Source organism: Mirounga angustirostris, unplaced genomic scaffold (genome assembly GCF_029215605.1).
Source record: "Mirounga angustirostris isolate CCGP_5_RB_7025 unplaced genomic scaffold, mMirAng1.0.hap1 SCAF_6, whole genome shotgun sequence".
In the NCBI taxonomy this organism is placed as follows: Eukaryota; Metazoa; Chordata; class Mammalia; order Carnivora; family Phocidae; genus Mirounga; species Mirounga angustirostris.
In genome coordinates this window covers 90,256,056-90,284,041 of record NW_026991714.1, presented here as the reverse complement: position 1 = coordinate 90,284,041, position 27,986 = coordinate 90,256,056, and the positions used below count along the sequence as shown (strand labels likewise).

General features: G+C 41.2%; 1 protein-coding gene across 1 annotated transcript in view; it reads left to right on the top strand.

The window, feature by feature from the left end:
- CCDC6 (coiled-coil domain containing 6) overlaps positions 1-27,986 on the top strand; it is a 106,128-nt gene that overhangs the window by 37,982 nt on the left and 40,160 nt on the right. The window contains exons 2-3 of the mRNA XM_045877890.3: positions 12,040-12,189; positions 27,606-27,734. Of these exons, the coding sequence (XP_045733846.1) occupies positions 12,040-12,189; positions 27,606-27,734 (279 nt within the window). The remainder of the gene's footprint in view (positions 1-12,039; positions 12,190-27,605; positions 27,735-27,986) is intronic.

The window sequence follows — 27,986 nt, the reverse complement described above, 5'->3', positions numbered from 1 at the left end:
AATCCTTGGGCAAATTGCCTGACCTCTCTCAGCTCTTATTTTTATGTGGGGCTGAAATGTTTGAAGCCCATGTATCGATCAAATGAGATGTATGGAAGGGGCCTCTTACAGTGCCAGGGATATAATCGATACTTAAATATGGACTGCCATTATCATATAGTATAGAAATGGAGTCATAGAGTTAATGACTCATTTATAAATACACATACGTATACATGTATAAATTAAGTTTGTATATTTGTGTACATTTATACTCCTCATTCAGCACTTGTTGGACTGCTTGTGTGCTGGGCCATTTCTTCTGTTACTGTAGTGGATAAAATACTTACCTTTTTCTTCTGTGCAGCTTAATCTCATTTTAAATCCCTTGATTGTTCAGGCTACTTTATGCAGCCAAGGTCACTCCAAGGCCAACCGCTAAGTGTATAGATTAATGATGTTACCTTTGTTTAATTGCTAGGAGGATTATATACCCCTTCAGGCAGGGACAGTGGTATTCACTGCCATAGCCATACAGTGCTTGCCATGTAGGAGAGTCTCTGTCATGTATTGAATTATATTTAAAAAATCTAATCACTGTAGTTGCTGCTTCTACTTGTCAGCCGTTCTGGTTGGGAACTTATTATTGAGGGGGAAGCCTATTATTGAAGAGGGATGCCTCCTGGGAGGAGTGCTGAGGCTCACCCCTGCCCATGTCAGGTATGTGGAGACATGGTTCATAATGCAGTGTTCCTGATGAGTTAGGCACATGGTGAATGATGCATGACCAGCATTCAATCAGGAACAATAATAGTTTGCAGTCAGCTCTACCTCTAGGGTGAAGATGACCACCAGTGAGCTTATTCTTTGCTCGAATGTTTGTTTTGTCGTTTCTAATTTTCTTCATGATGCCTCTGTTGTTGCGAATATACCTTCTGGGAGGAAGGATTCCTGTCTTTGCCTGGAATTGACCTGCCTTCCTTTTCCACTGGGGTCACTGTACCACAGCTCCCCCTATTGACCCTTTGGAGTAGGACGTGCTTGCTGGATTCCTTTGCTCTGCACAGTTGGCAACTGAGTAGTAATGCTCATTTTCCAAGCTTGTCGAGCTGTAGAGATTTCATATTCCTGTTCTGCGGGTCTCAGTTACAGCCCCAGCACCAAATTTGGAAACATCGAGGTGTTTGGGGATAGGTAGAGGTATAAAGGGTGTGGCATTAGTGGTTTTCTTGTGAAAAAATGATAGAGGCCTCAGTGTGTGTGTGTGTGTGTGTTTTAAGATTTTTATTTTTTAAGTAATCAGTGCACCCAACGTTGGGCTTGAATTTCTAACCCGAGATCAAGAGTCACATGGCCTACTGACAGAGCCTGCCAGGCGCCCCTAGAGGCCTCCGTTTTAAGAGCACATCTTCCAAGAGCCATGGATAACTTTCCCCATGGCTTCTGAGCCAGGATAGACCCTGGAGGCAGTAATATCATCAAGGTGAAGAAGATGATGGGTTGAAGTTAATGAGTGATGGGAATCACAAACACAGAACACTGATGTGCTCATTTCTCTCTTTGTGTCTCTAGTCTATCCAGTTTATGATAGTTGTTCTTACAGATGTGTGTGCCTTGAGACTCATAGGCACAGACAGTTTTTGTCTGATCTCTTTTTATATATTGCTGATAGATCTGAGGAGATTACCCATCATGATCTTGCAGGACTAGCTCCTGTGTTTGTAATTGGGAAAATGTGTTGTTATTCCACTGTGAGACTACATCCTGTAGTGCTGTCAGCAAGCAAGGAAATGAGTTTTAGCAGCAGCAATTGATCATGGTACGATCCAGGAACAAAAAAGCATCTGACCATACTTAATGTGGTCATTAACAATGCAGGTGGTCCTCCTACGAATACCGACCTAAAGTACTAACCAAATTCTAGAGTTGCTCCTCTCCCATGCCGACCATTTATAGAAAAACCTGGAGAGATTTAGGAAATTTTTGTCTTCAAAAGAAGAGAAGAAACTTTGAAAAAGGGAAGTATCCTGATTGAATAGTATTTTACTGCTTCTCTCATTAAGAGATGAAAACTTTTCTCACTCCCTTGATCTTGGATCAAACTGGCTCAACTGAACTTCCAGCTGAATCAGCAACATGAGTGAGCTCAGTGAAACCAGTCAAGGGAATGCTTATAGAATGATGACAGATAATATATTGTTGTTTATGAGCATTACATTTTGGGATGGTTTAGTTACATAACAATAGATAACTGATAGAATGAAGATACTCAGCCAGGGATCCTATTATACCCTCCTGTCCTCATAAGAAATCATCAGGGTTGGGGAAAACAGTCTTTCACATTTTAGTATAATTTAGGTCAGTCTGATTGCTTCTCAATTGTCAGTTGAAAGGGCTGTTTTAAAATGTACAATTCAGTCATTTTTAGTAAAGTCACGTAACCATCACCACTGTTTAATTACAGAGCATTTTTGTCACCCCAAAAAGAAAGCTCATACTTTTTAGTGGTCATTTCTTATTTCCCCCCACATTCAGCCCTAGCCAACCACTAATGTACTTTCTGTCCCTTTGGATTTGCCTAATTTGGACATTTCATGTAAATGGAATCATATATTCTGTGGCCTTTTTTGTCTGGTTTCTTTTACTAAGAAGGATATTTTCAAGGTTCATCCATGTTGTACGGTCAGGACTTTATTTTTTTTATAGCCGTACCATGTTTTGTCTATCTGTTCATCTGTTGATGGGCATTTGGGTTCTTCCCATTTTTTGGCTATAATGATAATGCTTCTTGGAACATTTGTATACAAGTTTTTGCATGAAGAAAGGTTTTCGGTGTCCTTGGGTATATATGCAGGAGAGGTTTGAGTCATATGGTGACTTGAGGTTTAACTCTGACAATCATCCAGACTCTTTTGCAAAGTGGTGGTAGCATTCTGCATTCCCACCAGCAGTGTATGAGGGAATACCTATAGGCTTATGGTAAGTCTCTTTCCGTGGTAGGGCAGGTTTCTTCCTCACATTCTTCCTCGGGAGGTCTGCTGCTTTTTGGCCCTTGTGCTTTAACACAGATTTTAGATCAGCTCGTCAGGTTTCTCAAAAAACCCTGTCGATATTTTGATTAAATTGCATTGAATTCATGGATGGTTTGGGGAAGAATTGACATCTCTACAGTAGTAAATTTTGTAGATCTATTCATGTATTTTTCTTTATTAAGTATATTTCAGTCCAGACTTACTTTCTTCATTGAGATCTTTGGCTGATCTATTCTTAGGTGCCTTAAAATTTTCACGACTATATTAAATAATATCTTTTTGAAATGTGTTCTGTTTATGGGTGGTACATACAAAATGCCATGGTCTTGGGGCGCCTGGGTGGCTCAGATGGTTAAGCGTCTCTCTTCGGCTCAGGTCATGATCTCAGGGTCCTGGGATCGAGTCCCGCATCGGGCTCCCTGCTCCTTGGGAGCCTGCTTCTCCCTCTGCCTCTCTCTCTCTCTCTGTCTCTCTGTCCCTCATGAATGAATAAATAAAATCTTTTAAAAAAAACAAACAAAAACAAAATGCCCTGGTCTTTGTTTTTCTTCTAATTATTTGAATTTTCAGGAGAGTTTTATTTATTTATTTTTTTAAAGATTTATTTATTTGAGAGAGAGAGAGAGCATGGGAGCAGGGGGGGAGGGCAGAGGCAGAAGGGGAGAGAGAATCTTCAAGCAAACTCTCCACTGAGCGCCGAGCCCAATGCAGGACTCCATCCCAGGACCCTGAGATCATGATCTGAGCCGAAATCAAGAGTCGGCTGCTTAACTGACTGAGCCACCCATGCCCCTGCGTTTTATAGTTTTTAAATAATGCTGCCAAAAATGATAGTTTTGTTTCTTCTTTGCCAGTCGTCATACTTTGAATTTTTGTCTGTTTATTTTTCTGTGCTTGATAGAACTTCCTAAAAATGTGTTTTGTTATAAAATCTGTTAAGACAGATATTAGTATAACCCTGTATCCCCCAGTTTGGGGGTTGGGTTATTGTTTGTGTGGTGTATCTTTTTTTCATCTCTGTACTTAAAATTCTTATATCTAATATCTTTTAGGTGTTGTTCCCCGCCCCCGCAATCTCACAGTCTGTCTAGGTTAGCCTACTTGTGTTTATTATGATTACTGATGTAGTTTCCTTCTTTCTACCATCTTTTTCTTTCTTTTCGTACCTTTTTTTTTTTTTTTTTAAAGATTTTATTTATTTATTCATGAGAGACAGAGAGAGAGAGGCAGAGGGAGAAGCAGGCTCCCAAGGAGCAGGGAGCCCGATGCGGGACTCGATCCCAGGACGCCGGGATCATGACCTGAGCCGAAGACAGACGCTTAACCATCTGAGCCACCCAGGCGCCCTCTTTTCGTACCTTTTAACTTAAAGTATTTTTTCTGCTGGTTTAGAGTTCTCCATTTCTGTTCGTTTACTAGTTATCCTTGAAATTTTACTGTGCACATTTAAAAGCAATATGTTAGATCTTTACTTTAGGAAATATGAGGACCTTAAAATGTTCTAAATCTCACCATCCCCTTTGAGTGACACTGTTACTATTCAGTATTTTAATGCTAGTTCAGTACTTTCGTTTCTGAGTGATCTAGCTCAGCCGCTAGCTCAGGAAAGAACCGAAGAGTCCTGGCGTCCTGCTGTGGCCATCTGCTCCACGCAGGTAGTCCCAAGGGGGCTGGACAGATCAAGAACACAGCCCCTGGCTGGGTTTGCCAACGCTGTTGCCAGATAAACTTGTTGCAAGAGAAGCCAGTAACTCAGGAGGGGTTTGGAAACGAGAAAGGGAGAAATTTATTTTGGGTGCTGGCAGCCTGGGGAGGTGGCAGGCTCAACAAGCCTTAACAACAGACCTCCCACAAGGTACGCCCCTGGAGTTTTACAGGAGAGGTGCTGAGGGGTCCTGCAAGAGAGCATGCAGGGGGCACGTGGTCATGGGTGGGGCTGGTATGCGTGCAGCCCCTGATCATGGGCAAGGAAGGGGATTTGGTGGGGTGCGGTCTTCTAGGCATACACGTCTGGTCTGGCAGTTGGAATGTTCTGGTCACTACAGAACATCTTCAGCGCCTCAAGAAAGTGCGGTAAGAAATAAGCACAGTGGGTTATACTTAGAGCATGAGTTAAGCAGGCTTGTCTCTTTCCAGTTTTAACTATTGGGGTCCGTAGCAAGACTTTCACCTCACAGACTAACGTTATCTTCGTTGAGATTGTCCTTCGTTTTTACTGGTTTGTTTGCTCATCATTTCTTTGTGCATTGTAGACAATTCTTCTGGGATAAGTACATCCTGTAGAAGAAAGCTTCTTCGTGTAGGTCCATTGGTCATAAACTCAGTTTTGGTTTATATTAGAAATGTGGGTTTTGTTTCTTTCTTGAAAGACAGTTATTCTTGATATCCTAGTATAGTTTGCCAGCTGTTTTGTCTTAGCATTTTGAGAATATTCTGTTGTCTCCTTTCCCTATTGATGTTGAGAAGTGATTGTCAATCTGCTTGTTTCTTTATGGATCATCTGTCTTTTCTTTAGAGTGTTTTTAAGATTTTTGTCTTAATGTTGTACAGGTGGATTAAAATGTGCCTAGGCACCAATTCTGGTGCTCTCTACATCTATAGATTCACGTCTTTCATTAGTTCAGGGAAATTCTCAGATGGTATTTCTGAGATATACCATCTGAAGCCATCATCTCCAAATATTCTCTCCTCCTCAATTTTTAGTGAGATAGATGTGTGTCAGATTTTTCATTTCCTTACTGTATTTATTGATATCCTCCCCATTTCCCATTTTGTTGTTTCTTTGTGCTACATTCTGGATTAATTTTTATGTCTTTCAGTATTTGCTATTCAGCTGTGTCAAATTTGCTATTGAAATACAAAATGCAAGATGAATTTAAACATTTATTTCAAGAAGTTCTGTTTTCTTTTTCAAACCTGCCTGATCTCTTCTCTTGCTGCTCATTCACCATATTTTCTTTGTAATGTTTCAGATAAAATTATTTTGTAGTTTATGAGAACTTGAATATCTGAAGCCTTTGCTGATCATGAGGGTAGGGTAGTTAGTGTGTATGTGTGGAGTTGTAAATAGATAGTTTCTGTTAATATATTCATAGTGCATTGTGTCCTTGATGTGTGGTTTTTCTTTGGGAACTCAGCCTAGGGTCCTTCCACTTTCAATATAAACATTCCATTTTGGTATTTCACTTAACCATTTGTTGCTGGACATCTTTTCATGACGGTAAGTGCAAAGCCATATATATTTTTTTCGATGGTTCCCCTATGTTTTTCTATGGATGTGCCATAATTACGTCCATTTCAACTTTTCGTTAAATGAAGGGAGACTCCATAAGACTTCACTGTTTTCTCATTAATCCTCCTGTACATGCTTCTCCCCAGGCCTTTTGGTAACTGTCTTTTGAGTGCTTCCTTATGCAAGATTCTATGCTAAGCTCTTTCTGTGAATTATATGAATTTATCTTCACACCAACCCAGAAGGAGGTGCCGTTATTTTCACTTTACAGAGGAGAAGGCGGTGGTCCAGAGAGGTCACATGGCTCGTCTGGGGTCACTCAGCTGGAGGTGGGCATCTTGTAAAGGAGGCAGTCTGACACCAGAGTGGTGAGGACTGGTCTTTCACTGAAGCTGGTCTGAGAGGCACAGCAGGTTGATGAAACTTGGTAGCTGTTGGAGTCCTTCTTAACCTCAAGATTCTCTGAGCTCTTCTTGCCCTTCAAGTCACCCTTTCTAGCTGTTTTCTCTCTTGCCCTGCAGTCCTGCAGATGGCCTGGCCATAGCATCTGGGGTAGAATAGCACAGTCGCAAGGGCCAACAACGATTCTGCTCTGATCCCTGTGTACTCGGTGATTTGCTGGCACTACTGGAATGGAATAAATTAGTGCTTGAATTTACTGGTTATTAATTGTTTTTTCTATAAGCCTAGGTAGTGTGCAGTATGTGGAGGAAACAACAAAATAATCTAGTGCCTCCACAGGCTAAATGGAAAATTCTAATTCTCACACATGTAATTGAAATCATCTCTCTAGTTCTTCTAATTGAAGGAATGAAGGTACTTAATGGACTTATCTTCTGTGTCACCTGCCACCCACCCCTGCGGTACTGGCACTTAAGTGTTAAACAGACCAGGCAGGGCCGTGGCAGGACAGTGGTTTGTGTTGATAAACCCTGGTATGACTGATATTCAGGCGAATCCTCTAAGAGGCACCAGCCATCGGGCACGAGTTCTTTTGAACTCAGCATCTCCCCGGACTGTGCTGTGGTGACCCTAGTAAAACGACAGTGGAGACAGCACAGGGTTTTTATTCACTTGCCTGGCTTTGTGTTGGGTGGTTCCTGCTATTGTAACAATTTGACGCTATTTCAAACTGAGATGTTAAGATCATTAAAATATGGATTGTAAGTGACTAGGCAACAGAATAGTGAATTTAAATAATATATTCAAATAGATTCCTAAATTTAAATAATTAAAATAATAAATAGAGCCTGCCTGGACTCTTAAGCATTAGAGCTTCAAGGCAATCTTACCTTTATGATTTTTTTGTCATTAAAACAAGTCAGCAATCAACTTAAAAGTAATTTCTAAAAACAAATGCTAATGTGTTATCTTGGTAGTCACTCGTATCTTCTCGATTATATCCTTTACCTATGGTTGCTATCAAATAGTGCCTGCTTTGGAAAACTGTTCTTTTTCTTATGCTTGGCAGATCGTGAATTGCATCATCCTACATGACTTTGGTTTTGGCACTTGGATTTTTCTCGGCAGCAGTGAATGCTGTTGTTGAGAGCTTTTGAATTCTCCTTTCTCCACCCACCCTTGACCTCCACAATGCCACGATAAAGAACAGAAACCCTAAACAATCACACTGGACTCTCCTATCAAATTTGTGCCCTGGTCATCATAGCAGTGGGTCAGAACGAGCTGTGTTTTCCTTCTTCACAGAAAATTGTGCTCAGTCAGAGTATGGTTGCCTAAATATGTGGTGACTCAGGAGAAAATAATTCTTCTAAGGATTTTGTTGGTGTTTATTTTTGCCAGAGTACTTGGTAAATTTCTCCTGGCCTGCCCCCTCCCCTATTTCTTTACTGTTTCCCTTTTTTTTAATGTTGGATTTTTGATAGGATGGGGAAAGAGAGTGTTGGAGATACTTTCTGTTCTAGTCCTCATATTTACAGACCTCAGATGATTATTGCTAGGGGAATGAGAGTCGCTCAATTTCTAAACACAGCATCTAGAACAATATTGAACATGCAACTATAATTACAGACATTTAAATTTTTTTCCCCAGATTGTCCCAATCTTCAACTCTACAGACATAGGCAGAGCACAAAGAAAAGTGTTCCTCCTTCAAAGCATTCCTAATTTTTTGTTCACATTTTCTCTTTGAGAGTTTATGGAGTTAGAGGTGAACCGTGATTCATTTATTTAGCTTTGAAAATACAGTTTGGGGCACCTGGGTGGCTCAGTCGTTAAGCGTCTGCCTTCGGCTCAGGTCATGATCCCAGAGTCCTGGGATCGAGCCCCGCATCGGGCTCCCTGCTCCGCAGGAAGCCTGCTTCTCCCTCTCCCGCTCCCCCTGCTTGTGTTCCCTCTCTCACTGTCTCTCTCTCTCTGTCAAATAAATAAATAAAATCTTAAAAAAAATAAATAAAAAAAATGAAAATACAATTTTATTTTTGAATTTGGATGTCTTTAGGTATGCTGAAATTTTTAAGCATTTCAGATGAAAAGGGAAGTAGGTTGATAAAACTGATGAGATTTGAGATGGTAGCTTGTTTTATTTCCCTCTGCCCCCGCTTTTCTGACGGCCAGTGCTGGTGAATGGTGCCTGGGCCTTGCTGCTTTGCTCCTAGGCCACTGTCTACCAGGCTCTTGTCTTTGGTGGAATAAATTGGAAGGATCATTTGCTTACAGCTTAAATAAAAGGCTTGTTCTGGAGTTGGGGGGAGAAAGAGCCAGGCCTCAGACTGACATTGGGCGGATGAGGCGCCTGGCATGGGAGGCGGCTGGCGGGGCGTGGACTGCTTTGTGTGGCGCTCGGCTCAGCCTCTGACCATCAGGTTTACTCCTGCTTGTCAGTCCACTCTGTCTGATCTTTTAAAAAATTTTCTCTGAGGCTCTATTGGATACAACATCTTGCCTTTTGTCCTCGTTTATGTGTTAATTCCTACGGTGATTTGTGACCGGTTAGAATAAGAGTGGACTCGGTTTTACATTTTTGGGGACCTGAAATTTTGTCCTCCCAGTGGTTTTCCGCTGGATGTCAGATGCTGCAGGAGGCAGAATAACAAACAGCCTCAGGTTCGGATGAAAGCGTGACAAAAACTTAGCTGAAGGAGGCCTTTGATGGAGTCTGTGTGAGGCCTGTCCACCCCTCACGAAGTTAGAGAGGCTTTGACAAGCCTCCACAGAGCAGTTCCGCATGTTATTCAGGGGTCCTGAGAGCGGCATTTTCCATTAATGGGCTTTCCCTAGAATTAAGTGGCTATTCTGAAATCGTGAACAATTTTGTTAGGGAAAGCCTCAGCCTCTCATAACCAGCGATGTGTCACTTACTTGGGAAGGCACTTTAGAGCAGATCTAGTGCTCTTCAACACCTCCCTGCCCCCATCCTTTTAAAATTGTGCTGCTTTCTCTGGGAAGATTTGCAAAGGAAACCAGGTGCTTCGTGAAATCCAGACCCTGCTAATTATCAGAGTGCCTTTTCTTAATCGAGATATAATTCACATTCAACAAAATCTGCCCTTTTAAAGTGTACACCTCATTGATTTTTAGTATATTCACAAGGTTGTGTAAACTGTTAGCACTAATTTCAGAACATTTTCATCGCCCCAAAAAGAAATCCTGCACTCATTAGCAGTCATTCCCCATCTCCCACGCACCCCTCTCCCCCAGCCCCTGGCAAACAAATCTACTTTTTATCGCAGAGTTCTGTTTTATATTACACTGAAATCTGTTGTCCCTGTAACTTAATGGTTAGATGAAGGGGGAGGTAGGGTGGAAGCTCCATGAACAAACACTTAGGGCTTATCCCTTACTTCCAGGCCTCAGTGCAAAGGGGAGGGTGGTCTGCTCAGCCTGCGTCTGGCTCTCTTACTGCTTGTGATCAGATACACCAGTTGTCTAAAATACTGAGCGTGTGGCAACACGTAAGAAGTTGAGTCTGACCTGATAACGAAAATAATTTATGGTGAACACCCTTTTGAATAATTAAGTGCAGAATCACTAGCATTATAGTTCCTCTCTTACCTTTCTGTTCTGTAACTTTTAGGATAATCAGAAATCAAATCATGTAGGACGTTGTCAGTCAAAAGCAGAAAAACAAGTAGCTTGAACAGATTGCGGGCTTGGATATATGCGTCAGGTGTGCCTCTGTAAATACTTTGGATTCCTGCCCGTTGCATTAGTACTGACACCTGGACGGATGTGAGTTTTAAAGAGGAGTGGGGAGTCATTTCAAGGGGGGAGGGGAAGCAGCAGTCCTCAGCAGATTTTCTGGACCTCGGTGGAGAGCACTAGGAAGGGCTAACAAAATACCAGGTGTGAGGGAGCCACCTGGAACTAGGGACCTCTCCCTGGGTGCTCTTGGATGGAAAGAAGCATTTATTAGCTGAGATGTGTTCTTAGGTGCTCAGTTCTCCTGACCTATCCCAGGTAGTTTCTTCAAGAACTCGAGAGCTGGACCTTCTCCCAAAGTTTCCACTTTTTGTGTAGCTCTGTTTTTCAGTTGAAGTACTCCGTGTGGCTCTCTTTTGTAGAACTGCTTGACAGGCAGTTCTGGGGACTGGAGTGCTTCCTTTAGGCCACAGAGATGGGGAGCACGGAGGACAGGCTCCCCCAGAAATTGGCTGTTAGGGCGTGGGCGCTGGGGAAGCAAGCGAATACGTACAGAAATCTAAACCACCGGACTTGGAGGTGGTTGTCAGAGGTTTTACAATAAAAGGTGGTAATTATTTCATGCTGGTGCCCTTTTGTCTCCTGCCCTCTGGCTTTCGTATTATTGTAAGTGACAGGTGCTGGTGGCTTGGAATTGATGGAGCTCTTTCTCCTTCAACTTAGCTGATAAAACAGGAGTGCATTATTTGGGATTAATGCATCAAAATGATGTGGTTTAAAAAGTGCTTTGAGTTGAGCTCACTGGAAAGAAGTTTTCTTTTTCTGAAAAGATTAATTTTCTTCAAGGATGGTTAGGTTTTTCTGTTTATCCTGGATAGTTAAAATATAGCATGGGGGAGAGGCTATGGAAGAATATTTTCCTCTCCATTGAATTATCCTGACCCTCTTTTCTTTTGTTTTTAAAATTCAGTTATGCCTGTCCTTGGCCTCACCTCCAAAAAATTCCCAGTGGGAAATAAAGTAAAAAATAAAACTCCTTTCCTCCACCCTTACTTTTCACTGGCTGGATTCCTGCTACTTCAGTACTACTTTCTAGCCACTTGTATATTTCCTTACAATTACTGTTCATTGAGCATGTCACCGAATCCATGTAGATCTGCATTGCTTTTAAAATTGCATATCCAAACCCTTTCAGTAACACCCTAAAGAGGTGACATGATTTTACTTTTAAGCAAGTTGAACTTCTCTGCTTCAGTAAAACATGTTACCTAGATATTTTAACTATAAACCTTTGAGATGTAGTGACTTGCAGAGTTACCACGAATTGATGCACGTACCCCAGAATTGGACCTGTCTGCCGTCTGACGAGTTCTCTGTATTCTAGTGATTGCCTTGGGATTGATTCTAAAAACTGTAAAACAGTCTTTATTAGTGTCTTTGAAACATCACTTTAAGAAGAGGGGTCGTGCGTAGTACAGGGAGGCCCTTTGGGGGAATAGCCAGATTTGCTTTTAGGGTTGCTACTCAGCCCCTCTGGTGCATTGGTTCACAGTTAAAAATAGAAATCTCATTAAAATGGGTGCCCTCTCTGCAAATAAGAACTATATTTTAATTAATAAATTTCCTGTTTCCTTAACATATTTTTTGTTGTTGTTGCTCTTTTAATTTATTTTTTTTTTCCTTTTTTTTAAACAGCAAGCCAGGGCTGAGCAAGAGGAAGAATTCATCAGTAACACTTTATTCAAGAAGATCCAGGCTTTGCAGAAGGAGAAAGAAACCCTTGCTGTAAATTATGAAAAAGAAGAAGAGTTCCTCACTAATGAGCTCTCCAGAAAATTGATGCAGGTAAATTTATCTTTTCTCCCCTTACATCTTCCCTGCCTGTTTTCCTCTCTAGGAAGAAATTACTTTGATAGAGCACTTTGCTTGAAACATTTGCTGATGAGGTTGTAGCTAAAGTTCTTTGGAGATTAAAAATACCAGGTAAAGATGGCAGCGATGTAATACTCAAGACTCTGGCTCTGTGACTCATCTGCTTAGGTAAGGGAAGATATTTTATGCTGTGAGCATCTCACAGAGTTGCTGATGAGCCTGAAGCCTTACCACAGGAGTAATTGCTATATGTAGTGTTTTGGAAATAATGAGGATTAACACTAAATATGGGACTTCTTCCTCCTTTTACGTTCAATCTATAGTGAATACATAAACATTTTTGCAACAGAAGTGGGTCTTTTGCACTAAAATTTGAGGACATAAAGTGAAATGTCAATTTGGGGGAAAAATATAAGATATCTATGATCTGTCGTTAAAATTATAGGCAATCAGGTGTGTTCAGATGGGTGAGTAATATGTTACTGAACAAATATCAGACAGCTATTATAATTTAACATTAATCACTAATAGTTTATAGAAGACACAACATAAAACATACAGGAAAGGTTTGATTTTTTTCTAATTCAGAGGCTCCTTTTTTTTCCCCCTCAAAGCTTACTAGTAAATTACAAAAGTAAAATTTGTTTTAGGGCAAATATTTTGTGGGTCATTTAATGTGAACTTAAGAATAAATGGGATATTAAGTTTTCATTATATACCATAGCTTATCTAAGATCATGGGCAGGTAAAGAATTATGGCAGGAGGACGAGTAATTCCACTTTGTCAGGTGACTAAGAGAGGTAGATGCATTCCCTCGTATCTTCCGTTCAGGGGCATTGCTAACCACTCCATTCATTGATTTGGTTGAAGAATACATTTTAGGGAGGTTATAATAAAAGGATACTAGAGGCTTTTAAAAAAAACTTCCTAAATCCTTTTCTTACCTTCCAACAAAGACAGTCCTGTAAGAGAAGGCTGGGAGCTCTGGGGTAGAAACTCTGGTGTTAAGACCATACAGTGATCCAGACAATGGGGGCCCCATCTTTCTTTCATTCTCATTTTTCTACCTAATTACTGAATAAAGATACTGTTACTCTCTTGCACAAAATATGATTTAGATGGTGGCTGTTGAAATGTGAAGAAGAGAGGTAGCCAGGCATTATTGTTCAGCAGAGATTTATGACAGAATTTCTGTGTGGAAACTCTTCATGGACTCATGTGCTTTCTGATTTAGAAGAAGAAAAGGGGAGGAGGTTGTCTGACCTTTGGCTCCCTTTCACTGTGACAACATCAGACCACTTACTCTGCATGTTGCTTCTAGAACTATAGGGATGCGATTACGGTTTGTTCTTCCAAGTTTAGTGTGTAATCAGGTGCCCTGATTTTTAACCCTGCAAAAAACGTTTTTTGTTTTCAACATTTTTAAATGGTTATTAGTATTTAGAGTCTTTTACCAAATTATTTATAAAGCTACCAAAACCTAGCGAGGTCATGTTCCTTTTCTCTGTAAAGACTCATCTTCATTGCGAGTGGTTCTGTGGTGCGTAGTTTGTTATCATAACCCACCTTTTCCCCAAAGACATTGATGTTCCTTAAAATAAGACACTAAATAAGAGTGAGAACATAAGAGCCATGTGCAGCAGAAAAGGAAGTTAGTTATGATAATACACTTGGCATAAGAAAGCTTGAACTTAAAGTTCTGAACGTCTATAAATAAAGCTATAACCTGGAGAAATACAGTGATTTTTTTTTCATAATTCTTACATCTAAAAAAGTAGTTTTACTTGATCAGGAGAAAACATTTTTTCATATATTAAAAACTGAGGGGCATGTTGGCTCTTTCTCAAGAGATTGAAGAAGATATGAACTGAACAATGTAATAAATTGTTTTTGCTGAAAGTAGTATATAATGTGTAGCAATAGTCCCCACATGGCCATGTCTTAGGTTTGCCCTCTGTTAAAACAAAGGATTCCGTATGAAGGTGTGATTCTGTTGTTGGGGGAGCTCTTGGTGAGACTGTAGCTCATTCGTAGTCTGACTTGCACAATGTGGACAAATGAATGATCAGCATGTCTGAGACAGTCTCTCACGAATCCCAGCATGGTTTTTAGGCTATAAATATTTATTTATACACACACACACACACACGCATACATTGTAGCAAAATACCATAACACAAAATTTGCCATTTCAGCCACTTTTGAGTGTATAATTCAGTGGCATTAAGTACGCTGTTGTGAAGCCATCACCACTATTCATCGCCAGAACTTCTTGAAAACCAGACTCTGTACCCATGAAGCAGTGACTCACCATCCCCTCTCCTGGTTCTTAGGCTCTTGAAAGGAGACGGATGTCAGGGAGTTTGAGGTTGACATGTTCTAGAGGTTCTGGCAGGTTCTAGAGCTATGTCTGTTCTATGGCGTGATAGGTGATCTCTCACTTTAGACATCAGGTATCACAGCATACCATTTTGGGGTGAATACCCCAAAGCCCTCCTCTGGTTTTGGCCAGTTGGAGAGAGCTGGGACAACAGTGGGGAAGAAGGCTGCCACCCTGTGGTGTGCCCCCACCCCCCAGGCTTGCCTCAAGGACTTCAGCCAGTCCTTTGTGGAAGGCTCACATTTTCTGCCACCCAGTGTGGAAGAACGGATCTCCATCTGGAGGCTTTTTTAGAGTAATTGGTACCAATAGACTTTTTCTAATAGTGTAATCACTTTAATATGGCTCTGTAGGATGGTGCTTCTAGATAGACCTTTTTTTGAAAAGCCTGCAAGAAAAACCTCATGCAGGTGTCCCTAATCGACAAATGAGTGAATCGACCCATTCACCAGGAAAGTGTTTGGTTAGGGTTTTCCACCCAAAGGCCACCGAGAGGCTATTTGTAGAACAATTCTTGGTTTGTCACCACGCTTTGACTGTTGTCTCTCATAGTGATTGGATATGGTTTTATGTGCATTTCAAAGGAATTCTTTGGGTCAGAGGACAAATAAGAGATTATTGCTGTGGAGGAGACACTTCCTTTCCCATCTGCCATGACTGAACTTGTATCTAATACCTTTATTTTTTAAAACATTTTATTTATTTATTTGACAGAGAGAGACACAGCAAGAGAGGGAACACAAGCAAGGGTGAGTGGGAGAGGGAAAAGCAGGCTTCCTGCTGAGCAGGGAGCCCGATGTGGGGCTCGATCCCAGGACCCTGAGCCGAAGGCAGATGCTTAACGACTGAGCCACCCAGGTGCCCCTATCTAATACCTTTAAAAATGGAAGTTTATTTAAGCATGGATGAAAGGAAATCCTTTTGTCCTAGAAGATCATGTTTGGGAGATAGCTCAAATATTTTCAAATATGTTAATATCATTGAAACAACACACAAAAAGCGTGCTTTTTCTCTTGCTTTTGTGTATATCCATTGGGTAGCCAGAAAATTATACTTTCATTTTATGAAAACTTGTCTGAAAAATCTGCATCCTTTTGAGCCATGGGATTGATTAATCTGATTGAAAACTGTCCTAAGAAGAACCTTCTAGTACTTTTTTAAGTCCAGCACAAGCCTGCATCAGAACTAAGTCAGCTCTGGAATGCCTCACAGACAAGTTGTATTTAACCATAATTTATAATTAAAATTTACAAGAAATGTTTTGTAAGCAACCTCTTCATCAGTTTTTGATTTATAACATGTATGTTAGGAAATACGTCTAAAAGACTATTTTTCAAAACATTAGTTGTAGTTATACTTGGGTGCCGAGCTTATGGGTTATGTTAATTTTCTTATATCCCTTTCCTTCTTTTGTAAAAGCAACATGCATTACTTTTGTGATTAGAAATGTCTTATTTCCTAAAAAGGACGTTTAAAAATTCTTATGCCTGTTTTGTCCTTACCTTCTGAAACCTTCTTTGTCACTGGCTTTGAGAGCACAGAGTTCTTTCATAGTTGTGTCTGTTTGTCAAGGAGCTCAGTGCACTGAAGCCTACTGCAGACTTGGGTGCATTTGCAGGTGATAGAAGATTCTGGAATGCTCAGATCATTAAGAACTAGTATTATCCGAATGCTCTAATGACTAGCTTAACTGTCTTGTCAGTCTTGATATGATTTATTCCACTGGTCCTCAGTCTTAAAACTTTTTTTTTAAATAATGCCTAACTCCCCTGTTAACTACCAATCACCAATGCCAACTGGAAGGCCTGACATTGCTGAGATTGATAGTGGTTTTAGCAGTTGTGGATTTTTTTTTTTTGACAGAGACAGCGAGAGAGGGAACACAAGCAGGGGGAGTGGGAGAGGGAGAAGCAGGCTTCCTGCCGAGCAGGGAGTCCGATGCGGGGCTCGATCCCAGGACCCTGGGATCACGATCTGAGCTGAAGACAGGTGCTTAACGACTGAACCACCCAGGTGCCCCAGTCATGGATTTTTTTCACTTAGCTTTTATGTAAGCCTGATGCATCAAGTTTACTTCCTGCTCTTTGGGAAGTCCTGTTCTTGTCTGCAATCTTCTCTCAGCCAGTACTGCTGCCAAGAGTTTAATGAATACTTTTTCTTTTTTTAAAACCCTGGAACAGGACTGAGATAAGAAGTGTACTGGGTATTACATATATCTCTGAATCTTTTCAATCTAATCCAACTTTTAAATTTTAGACCTTAAAATAACAAATAGGTTAATGGTTTTGTACTTTTGATTCACATTTGAAATTGGATCTGGTCCTCGGAAAATAATGCTACCATAACTATGATAGAGATTATTATGTCCCTGCATATTCTTTTTTTTAAATTTTATTTTATTATGTTAATCACCATACATTACATCATTAGTTTTTGGTGTAGTGTTCCATGATTCGTTGTTCGCGTACAACACCCAGTGCTCCATGCAAAACATGCCCTCTTTAATACCCATCACCAGGCTAACACATACCCCCATCCCCTCCCCTCTAGAACCCTCAGTTTGTTTCTCAGCGTCCATAGTCTCTCATGGTTCATCTCCCCCTTCAATTTCCCCCCCCTTCATTTTTCCCTTTCTACTATCTTCTTTTTATTTTCTTTAACATATAATGTATTATTTGTTTCAGAGGTACAGGTCTGTGATTCATCAGTCTTACACAATTCACAGTGCTCACCATAGCACATACCCTCCCCAATGTCTATCACCCAGCCACCCCATCCCTCCCACCCCCACCACTCCAGCAACCCTCAGTTTGTTTCCTGACATTAAGAATTCCTCATATCAGTGAGATCATGATACATGTCTTTCTCTGATTGACTTAGTTCGCTTAGCATAATACGCTCCAGTTCCATCCACGTCATTGCAAATGGCAAGATTTCATTCCTTTTGATGGCTGCATAATATTCCATTGTATATATATACACACCACTCTTATTAATCCATTCATCTGTCGATGGACATCCTGGCTCTTTCCATAGTTTGGCTATTGTGGACATTGCTGCTATAAACATTGGGGTGCGTGTACCCCTTTGGATCCCTACATTTGTATCTTTTGGGGTAAATACCCAGGAGTGCAATTGCTGGGTTGTAGGGCAGCTCTATTTTCAACTTTTTGAGGAACCTCCATACTGTTTTCCAGAGGGGAGGGCATATTCTTATTGATGATTCAGAGGACTTAAGAATAAAAGTCTTCTGGATGTCTTGTTTAGTGGCATGGCTTTACTGTTACTGACTTGGTCCCTGAGGTTCACATGCCTTCTGGAATGCACATAGTTGATGCTCCCTTACATCTGTGGAAAGGTGACAGAGAGGAGAGGAAGGGAGGGGAGGGCAGATGCTGCTGCAGAAGCTGCCACTACCAGAGGACGGACAGCCACACAGTGCGGGAGACAGCATGCGGCAGTAATATTCTTCCACCTCAGTTTGCACAGGAGTAAAACTGAGTGGTATAATTTGAGTGAGTCCCTGAATCTGCCTATTCATGCAGACAAAGATGTACCACTTCATGCCCCCTTTCCTTCTCCTCCCCTCAATTCTAGAGAAGCAGTTTCTCCTTCCAGCACCGTCTTAATGGATGCGGCTTTCTGGAGTGGATGCTTCCCCAACCCCAGGAGGCCTGTGGGTCTGGGTAGCAGGCATGCCCGCACGCACGAGCAGTGAGCACGGCGTGTCGGCATGTGCACCGGAGTCTGAGGCTGCCTTTGACCCCGAGTTTGCTAAGCCCCTAGGAGGCTTGTTTGTGCAGGCGGCAAAATCGCATGTCAGGGCAAGAAATATGGATGAAACTCTCTAGTTAATTTTAAAGGGACCTAGGTTAGGATGCCATTGCATCCCTTCAGATGAAAACTGTTCCTGCCCTCCCCATGGCAGAGGAGAAGAGACCTTGAAATACATTCTTCATTAAGGTGGTCAGAGCAGGGGGCCCTCTTGGCTTTTTTCAGGGCCATTAATGCTGGTCTGAAAAATTTGCCATTACCTATAGCTTACAGAACAGTTGGGTTAGAGGGTTGTTTGTGTGTGTGTGTATTGTTTTTATTACAAATTATCTGAACTTCAGCTTTGTCTGTTCTTTGTTTCTTTTCATGGAGCAAGGGGCTTTATACACTGTGTTCCCGATACATCTGCAAAGGGCTCCCAGGATGTTTTTAATGCATTTTAAATGATGCAGCCTCCAGAGGCCAAATGATGAGCCAGAATTTTCCTGTTTAGTAGCCTGCCAAAAATCTCCCTCCAGCACAATTTGCATTATGATTAGAAAACACAGTAAACTTGATGCAGTTGTTTAGTCTTAGGAAATCACGGAGTTTCTTTCCAAGTGTGCGTATGTGTGTTGACATTAGGGCTAGATTGGATGTACCAGTATGGACTCCCAAAAATGTAAGGGCAAGAGTAAAGGCTTTCAAGCTTCCCTTGCTGACTTCCTGAAAAAAATGTGGGAAAACACAGGTAGAGGGAAAATAAAAGTAGATGGAAAATGAAATTAAAAATAACTAGATGAAGCTGGAGGAGAGCTTGCTTTACTCACCAGGGTAGGAGTAAGCATTGTTATTTCTAGTTGAAAAGATGAATGTTAGTAAAGGACTGTTGGCTCCACTGTAGATAGCCTTTAGCCATCGCTGGAAACACTTTAAATGATTTTAAAACTGCAGTTATAAATGTTGCCATGTTTTGCATTTCTTGAGTAGGTTCTCTTTTCATTTCAAAACTGTTTACAGTTCACCCAGTCAGTAATCACCTTAAAATACAGAGCTATATCCTGCTGCTAACTGCCTTTACTTTCCTTTTTTCATCTTTATTCATAGAAAAGGTGTGGCCTTTTAATTCACAGTAATGTCTCAAGTTAGAATGAGTTCTTTCTTTGGGCTGAACACTCTCTCAGAAGTCTTCCGAAGAAGAAAGTGCTAGGTTTTACAAAATGGATTTTCAGTGCAGTAGGCCGACTCGAGGGCCGAAAGGATTTCTTGATCCCATTTGTGAAGCATCTTTTAAAAATTTTCCTCCTAACCAGATTTCTCTAAAGGCATTAATGCTTCCAGCACCATCATGTTCTGGGGGATACAGGAAACTCTAACGTAGCCCATTAGGTATTCTGGGTGGATGGGAAGCCCAGTGTACTGGAGCCATCTGCTCCGAAGTGAGCGCTTGTCCTCGGGGTTGAGGATGCTGTCAAGAAAATAACATTTAAAAAATAATTTTCTGGAAGGACCTAGCTATTCCCTTGCAAAAGTTACACCTGCCTTCCCTGTTAGAAAATGACAGATGAGATAATCCAGATAAACTTCACTGAGGATAAATAAAAGCTAGACAGAATGCTCTTAAATTTTTGAAAAAATCTTGAAGAACTAACAAGATTGGGAAGGCCTGCAGGCCTGTGCCCTGGGGGAGGTGGGAATTGAGAAGACCGCAGCTCCCAAGTCTGCTTTTGTCCTGAGAGCATTTGCTTTCGTTTTGGATTAAGGTAGGCCCAGGCTTCTGGTGCCTGGCAGAAGAAGATGGAATTTTCTGGAGGAAGATGCCATCATCCTAGGCCACAAATTTCACTTAAAATACAAGTTCAAATATGTTGTCCAGAACACAAGGAGAACCAGGCACATGGGGATAGATTTCATGGATGTAAACCAGTAGAAACAAAAGAACAGAAATGGATTTCACAGATACTTTAGATATTGGGCTTAACAGACATAGACTCCAAAGTAACCATGCTTACTGCATTCAAAAAAATAAAAAAACTAAGCTTGAAATCTTTGTTAGGAAACACATCACAACTTTTCTTTTAGACATTCAGAAGGAGAGTGAATAACTCAGGAATAATTGTATATGGCAATACATTTGGAATTTTAGATGAAATGGACAAATTCTTAGAAAAACATAACTTTCTACAACTGGATGAGGAGCAACTAGAAAACATGAGCTTTCTAACCACTGGAGAAATTTAATCTGAGAAACAGCCCTTCCTACTGAAAGAATTGCAGGCTCAAACGATTTCACTGAGGGTTGTACTAGCCGTTCAAGGATGAAATTCAGGTGATCCTTGAACAGCACAGGGATTAGGGGTCCAACTTCTCCTCCCCATCCCCCGATCAGAATTTATGTATCACTTCTGGCTCCCCTGAAACTTAACTACTAATAGCCTGTCGTTGACTGGAGGCTTTACCAATCACATAAACAGTCAGTTAACACATTTGTATTACATACCATATTTTTACAATAAAGTAAGCTAGAGAAAAGATGCTTATTAAGCTCAGAAGTTCAGTTAAGATGTCTAGGCATCCACATGGAGATTACAGATAGGCAGCAGGACAGAGATTCTCCCAACAGAGACATTCGGGAGTATTGTCATTAGTTAATGCTTGGAGAAGAACAAAGACATATCATTGGCAATCATGTAAAGAGAATGCAAGGACAAGCCACAGGGTGGGAAAAGATATTTGCAACGTTATATAACCCAACACAAAACTACAAATCAGTAAGAAAAATGGACAGTCCCAAAGAAGAATGGATAGAGACTTGAACAGACCCTTCACATAAGCAGATAGCCAAGTGAGCAGTAAACAAATGAACAAGTACACGTTAGTAATCAAGAAAGGCAAAATAAACCACAAGGATATTACTTAGAGAAGCCTTCTGTATGGTGTCAGAAAATGGATATGGTTGCAACTGTTTTTAGAACAATTTGGCATTACCTAATGATACTGGAAATATTCTGTCTGTGACTCAGCACTTTCACTCCTGGATATATTTCACAGTGTGTGCACATGTGAGCCAGATGTCTAGAAGGATGTTCTTTGTGGCATTGTTCGTCAGAGTGAAAAACCAGAAATGACCCAAATACCCATTGTCCATGGAGTGGATAAATTGTGGTGTGCTCATCAACGGGATATTATAAGGTAGTAAAAATACTCTTAGACTCAGTAATGTGGGTGAATGAAATCAAGTTTATTTAGCAGAAGCAGCTAGACAAAAAAAGAATGCCAAAACCGAGCAAAACTAATGTTTAGAAATATATAGGCAACAAAGTTTTTTCTAAAGAAAATGCAAAGAATTCTTACCATAAGAATCAGGAGAGCGATGACCTCTCAGGGGCGGGGGGCTGTGATCTGGAAGGGAGCTGGCAATGTTCTATTCCTTGATTTTGGTGCCGGTCACCTGAGAGTACAATGTATGTAGTAATGGCACCCTTGATACTTGCCTTGCCTAGGTGTTCCGTTCGTCCTGAGGCTTCATCTAGGGGAAACCGTCTAAAGGAAGTGAGACTTTTATCATCTCTCCAGTCAGTCTTTGCACAGACAAGGCATTTTCTGCACGATCTGGAGTGGAATTCAGCACGTGCTGGTCGCTGCTGTTGGTGCAGCTTGCAGTCCTGTGAGGGTGATGGAGGATGTACGCCGGGGCCCCAGGGCAGCTGCATATATCCAGGGAAAGGACAAAGGCCGTGAAGGCAGAGACCTTGGTTTTAACCAAGGTTTTTCAACCCTAGTTAGACCCCTCACCAGCTGTGTGACTCTGGGCAGGTCCTTGACCTCTCTAAGCTATGGTTTCATCCTTTGGAAATTGCAGACGATAGTATCCGCCATTACGGCCGAAAAATGCTTGGGACGTCGTAAACTAGAGCCTTGAAGTGTTAGCTGCTTTTGGAAGTAACTATTAGAATAAGAAACACACCATGAAGGAGACATTATAATGCACGGGAAGTACAGTGTGCTCCTCACAGCGTGAAGAAGAGGAGGAGGGCATGTGGGAAGGTATAGAAGATGTTTTCTGAGCCGTCCCCCACTTTGAGTAGGTTGGAGGGAGGGATTCAGGCACTGTACCAGAGGGTGCAGCGTGATCAGGGTTGTGGGGCACGGGTGCACAGCTGCTCGTGTTACAGTGCTCCCATGTGACTAGCAGAGCTTGCAGTCTGTAAGCCCCAGGACCAGAGTGGTCTCTAGAAGTGTTTGCCCAGTATGATGGGTTTCAGTTTTTTAAACTTACTTTTTAGGAAAAGAGTCTTGAACTTTGCCTTTAACCACAGTTACAACCACTCCCTGTGCTGAGACCCATCCTTCTTTGCCAGATGTCTGGACCCTGAAGGCTTTTAGGTTTGCAAACCTTAGACCGTCACTTGAGCAGAGTGTGAAATAGCATGAGGGAAGCATGGGAAACTTGCAGAGGGATTGGATCGTGGAAGGACTTGAATGTCATGCATTGGCATGTTACACCTTTGCAAGTAGTAGGGAGCCAGTGAAGGGTTTTGAGTGGAGTACTGAAGTATTAGGCTTTGTCTGCCGGGATGACCCATATTGGTTCTGGGGAGATCCATTAGGAGGCTTTGGCAGTGGCCTGGTGAAGAAGAATGAAAGACTTGAACTAGACTGGGGCCATGAGCACAGGAAGAAGAGGGTGGTTTGACAGCTGTTAGGGAGGCTGACTTACTGCCAATTGGTAACTGATGAGATGTGAAGTGTTGATTGAGAATAATGGTACCAGTAACAGACGGGGCCTGGAGGTGGGAATAAGTGTGGGCCCAAGAGGCATTTAGTGGTGATATAATGGATTTGAAGTGGGAGGCTGTCTTTCTGCTCAGGCTGCTCAGTAGAGCGGTTGAAAAGTTAGTTCGTAAAAGACTCAGTGTTGTGAGAGATAGTTTTGAACTTTTTTGCAGAGCTTATATGAATAACAATTGTTTTTGACAATCCAGTGACTTAATGTAGTTATTGTCCTGTGGGGGGGGGGGGGTGGGGTGGTGGTTCTCTACTTGGTCCAGGTGCAGGTAGTTCTAGTCCTTGGTGATTGTCAGTAAACCAAGGCTGTCAGTTGCAGGACTGGGTGGTAAGTACACAGGGAGAAATATTAGCGTGAACTAGTGAGAACTGAGGTGGGAGCATCTTGGGCTTCTTCAGAAGTTGCGTGAAAAACTGGGTTGTGGGGCAGGTGGCTGGAAGGCTTACCTCGCTTGGCATTGGCTGGATCGACAACAAACCCAGACTTGCACACACACTTCGCCCAGACTGGGATTTGGCAAACCTGCTGCATGCTGGGTGGGAGGCCTGGCTCAGCAGCCAGCCTACATGTGCACCTGTGATGGTTCTCGCAGGTGAACAGTTTTCAGTGTCTCTACCTGCTAGAGAGAATTACTCAGTGAAGAGTTCTTGAATCTCTTATGTAAGAGGCCTGGTTCACAGAAAGCTTTTGTAAATTATAAAAAAAGATGGCAGTTAATGAGTGATTGATTGAATGATGCTTAAGCCTAGCCTGTTTTAGATCAAAATAATGTTATACTTGTATTTTGTATTGGGCTGGAAGTTTGCTTTTGGGCCCAGTATATGATGAGTGGATAAAATAACAAAATGCTCAAGTTTTAGTACTTAGAATTTTATAGGTTTACAGTTGTATCTTTGCTTATGGCTTCTCAGTTAGGTTAAATTTTTTTTTTTTTTTTTTTTATGCTGAATCCTAAGGAGCAAGCCTTTATTCATATAACCCTAATTCCATCAAAAATGTGCTGCCGGTAGATCATCCGTTATATAACATAATTTCCATTCTACAGGGTTTTTTTGTTAATGTTAATAATATATTGCACAAGTAGGAGTTATAAAAACTATGTTTCATAATCTTTGTGATTGACTTTATAAGGTGTATTTATAGACAATTCTGATTGAAAAAATTTTAATCTACCTAAGCATTTTGCTTTAGATATATTTAAGGTGAACACATGAACACATTAATAGAATTTGCTCGACTATTTACTTCTCAGTTTGAACGATTTTTTTGTTCTAGTTCAGGATCACAGACCTTCTTGGAACATTTAAAATTGCTCATAAAGGGGTTCCTGGTGGCTTAGTCGGTGCCTTCAGCTCAGGTCTTGATCTCCTGGGATCAAGCCCCACATCGGGCTCCCTGCTTAGCGGGGGGCCCGCTTCTCCCTCTCCCTCTGCCGCTCTGCCTACTTGTGATCTCTCTCTCTGTGTCTCTCTGTCAAATAAAATCTTTTAAAAAAATAAAATTGCTCATAAAGTGTTAAGGCCTTTGATTAGAAATTTAAAATCATGCCTTGAATTTTGTACCCACTTGAAGATGCCACTGAAACTGGAGTTTATTTCTGATGGCTGGTCTTGTGTCAGCCTAAGTCAGGCTCCCTTTAGGGTTTTTGTTTGTGGTTTCGTGAGCTACAGCTTTAACACAGGCAGGTGGATTCAGGATGTCAGTTCAAGCCCCGTTGGGGCCGAGTGCCTTGAATTTACATGGTATCTGTTTAAAACAATTTCAGAATTTTCCTCAGGTAAACTCTGTGGTGGTTAGTTTCTCAAGATCCCTTCCTTGCTCTGCCACCTCCCTCTTGCTCATCTTCATTCTCTGAGGATTTGAAAGGGGGGGGGAGTGTGTTTCTGTATTTCTGTGTTTCTCTTTGTATTGGTGGTTTCTTTGTTCCAAGAAGAACCCTGTTTTCTACTTAGAGTGTTCTGTTCCGAAACTCCATGCTCTGCTCCAAAATTGCCTGTCACCTGCGAGACGGCAGAACAAAGCAGGCAGCAAAGCTGTCCTTTGGGGATGGAGAACATTGTGAATCTTTGGCAAACAGATCCCAGGATGGCTTGATCTTTTCCAAATGGGTTAGTGTAACCCGGGGAACGTACTTGAGTTATGGTAACAGCAGCTTTACCATCAAATTCTCCTCAGGATATAGCTTTTGAGAGGAAAAAGCCTCTTAAAATGGAGAGCTTTTATGGCTTTTATTACTAGTTTAATCTGTGTTGTTAAAGGAAATACCTAATCAGATACTGACAATATAGACCATCTGTCTAAATAGGAATATTTTCCTGTAAGCCCATGACAGCCTAACATTTTCTCAGATTGACATTCTGTGACAAATGCGGCATCGTGGGCCAGACATTTTTCAATGTTAGATTGCATCCTTTATTGTTATAATTAACCTCAGGGCAGAAGAATAATGCTAAAAAAAAAAGGGGGTATTCTTTCAAATCAACATGGCAGCAGTTGAAAACATATTGGAAAACAGCTAATATAAAAAAAAGACTTTGCAAAGGGTTTAAAGGTTTTAAAACTAAAGTTCATTTTTCTAAAACCAGTGGATACCATTTAAGCTTAGTGTCCATAAACTGTTTTAGGGCAAGGATAATATCTTCACTAGAGAAGTCACCTATGTCTAAGGCAGGACCTACAGATAGAAGACACACAGGTAATGTTTACAGAATAAAAATGTTAGGTGGAGATGCGCACGCTTTGCTGTTTTTTTCCTCTTGAGTGATATTTGTGTCTGAAATGGCAGGGGCTCTTCTTGTTCTCTGTCCATTTCTCTTATGTCTTTTAATTACTGCTTGATCTTGCAGAACCTGAGTTTTAAGGAGCGAGCTAAAAATAGACTTGTCACTGTAAGCACCTCCTTGCATCTGCTTTTTTTCTGGGTCCCTGCAAGGTTGACCAGCTTTTTTTTGGAGTTGCACATCAGAAACAGTTGGCAGAAAACCAGCATCTGTTTAGTCAACATTTCCATTGTTAAAATACTATGTCAGATTTTAAACTTTTTTTTTTTTTTAACCAAGAATGTGCTTGCTTACAGAGCAGTGGGATTGTGTCCAGTGTGGAGAGGGTTCGGTGCAGCCATGTGGAGGTTGCTCAGGGCTGGCTAATCAGACCATATGCGGGGTTTACAAAAAGACATCGCATCCTCCAGGCAAGCACGCATGGATTACTGAAACGTGTTTGGTCATGTGACTTTTTAAACGCCAGGCATGCACTGGACACTAGAGGAGTCTGAAGATGATTCCTCTTAGGTTTGCTCAGGATCCGGTGGGAGAACGCTGGCTTGGGGTTCAGAACAGGATGTGGGTCCCAGACTCTGCCACCTTCCAGCTGAATTATCTTGGAAACCTCTTTTGTCACATAGAAAAAGGGGGTGATCATGCCTGCCTATGCATATGAAGAACGTGGTACACCATGCTGCCTGAAGAAATGGTTTTGAAGGTAAAATTAGGGAGCAGTGTCCTCTTAGATATGTACATACAACTGTGTGTGTTTCATTGTTTTTAATACCCTTTACTTAATCTCCCCTTGATTTTGAAAATACTGGACCCTGTTGCTATCATTCTACCCAACCCCTGCTGTGGATCAACCCAACCTCCCAGTTGAGAATGTTAGAAATAAAGCATAGTTCTTAATGAGAACCCCAGTAGTCATACATCTGATGGATTTCCTTTATTCCCTTTTGGTTTTGATGGTTGGAGTACATTTTTAAAAAGCTTTTCAATGACACCATAACTTTATCTTTTAACTGCATAAATAAGAGGCCTCCCCCCTTGGTTTTTAGGAAAGATGTAGGAGGTGTGATGTATGTTCTCATTATAGAAAGATAATTAATTGTACTGATTTTTGCCAAAGGATGCTTATTAGTATATAGGGAAATAGTATTCAGAATAATTTATGTATGTTTTCTGATTGTGACATCTTTACACACATTATATAAATCTGAGTAATTCATTTAGTAAAAACTGACTGTAAAATTTCTATTTTTCATTTAATTTTTATCATGGTATAAAATTTGAAGAGTACCAAAAGGGTGTGTGCGTGTGTGTGTATATTGAAAAGCAAGTTTCCTTCTTTACCTCATTCCCTAGCCTCCCAATTCCTCCCTACAGAGGCAACCACTTACATGTTTTTAAAAACAGAAACCTGGGTCTACTCATGATTTGATGCTCAGGTGTATCTGCCGTGTCATTTTCAGCCTTTTGGCTCAGGCCAGGCGTCTGTGTGCGTGTGCTATAATTTCTGGTTGTAAGTTAGAGGAACCTAGGGGCAGGTTCCTCATAGGTGTACACTTGGGTATCGGCAGACATGAGGGTTGTAACTTCTGTGATGATACCTCTTACTCAGTGGACCCAGCTTTTGGAGCCCGTGTTTCTCTGGCTTTTGAGTGTCTTGATTTTCACGTCTGTGTTTTTCCCATTTTCCAGTTGCAGCATGAGAAAGCGGAACTAGAACAGCATCTCGAACAGGAGCAGGAATTCCAGGTCAACAAACTGATGAAGAAAATTAAAAAACTGGAGAATGATACCATTTCTAAGCAGCTCACATTAGAACAGGTAAAAATGTATATAGTTCTCTCCATATACTTTTTTCTCCTCTTATCAGCTTGTTCTTTCAGGCCTGCAGATACCCTGAGCAATGTAAGTGAAAAATACTTTTCAGCTGTTTCTTCCCACAGTGGGGACTTCATTTCTGAAGTACGCATTGACAGAGCTGCCTAGCACCTGCTCTCTCTCTCTCACACTTTCTCTCTCTTTTTTTTTTTAACTGCAATTAATAAAGTTTCTGGGGATATGTTGTGATGTACT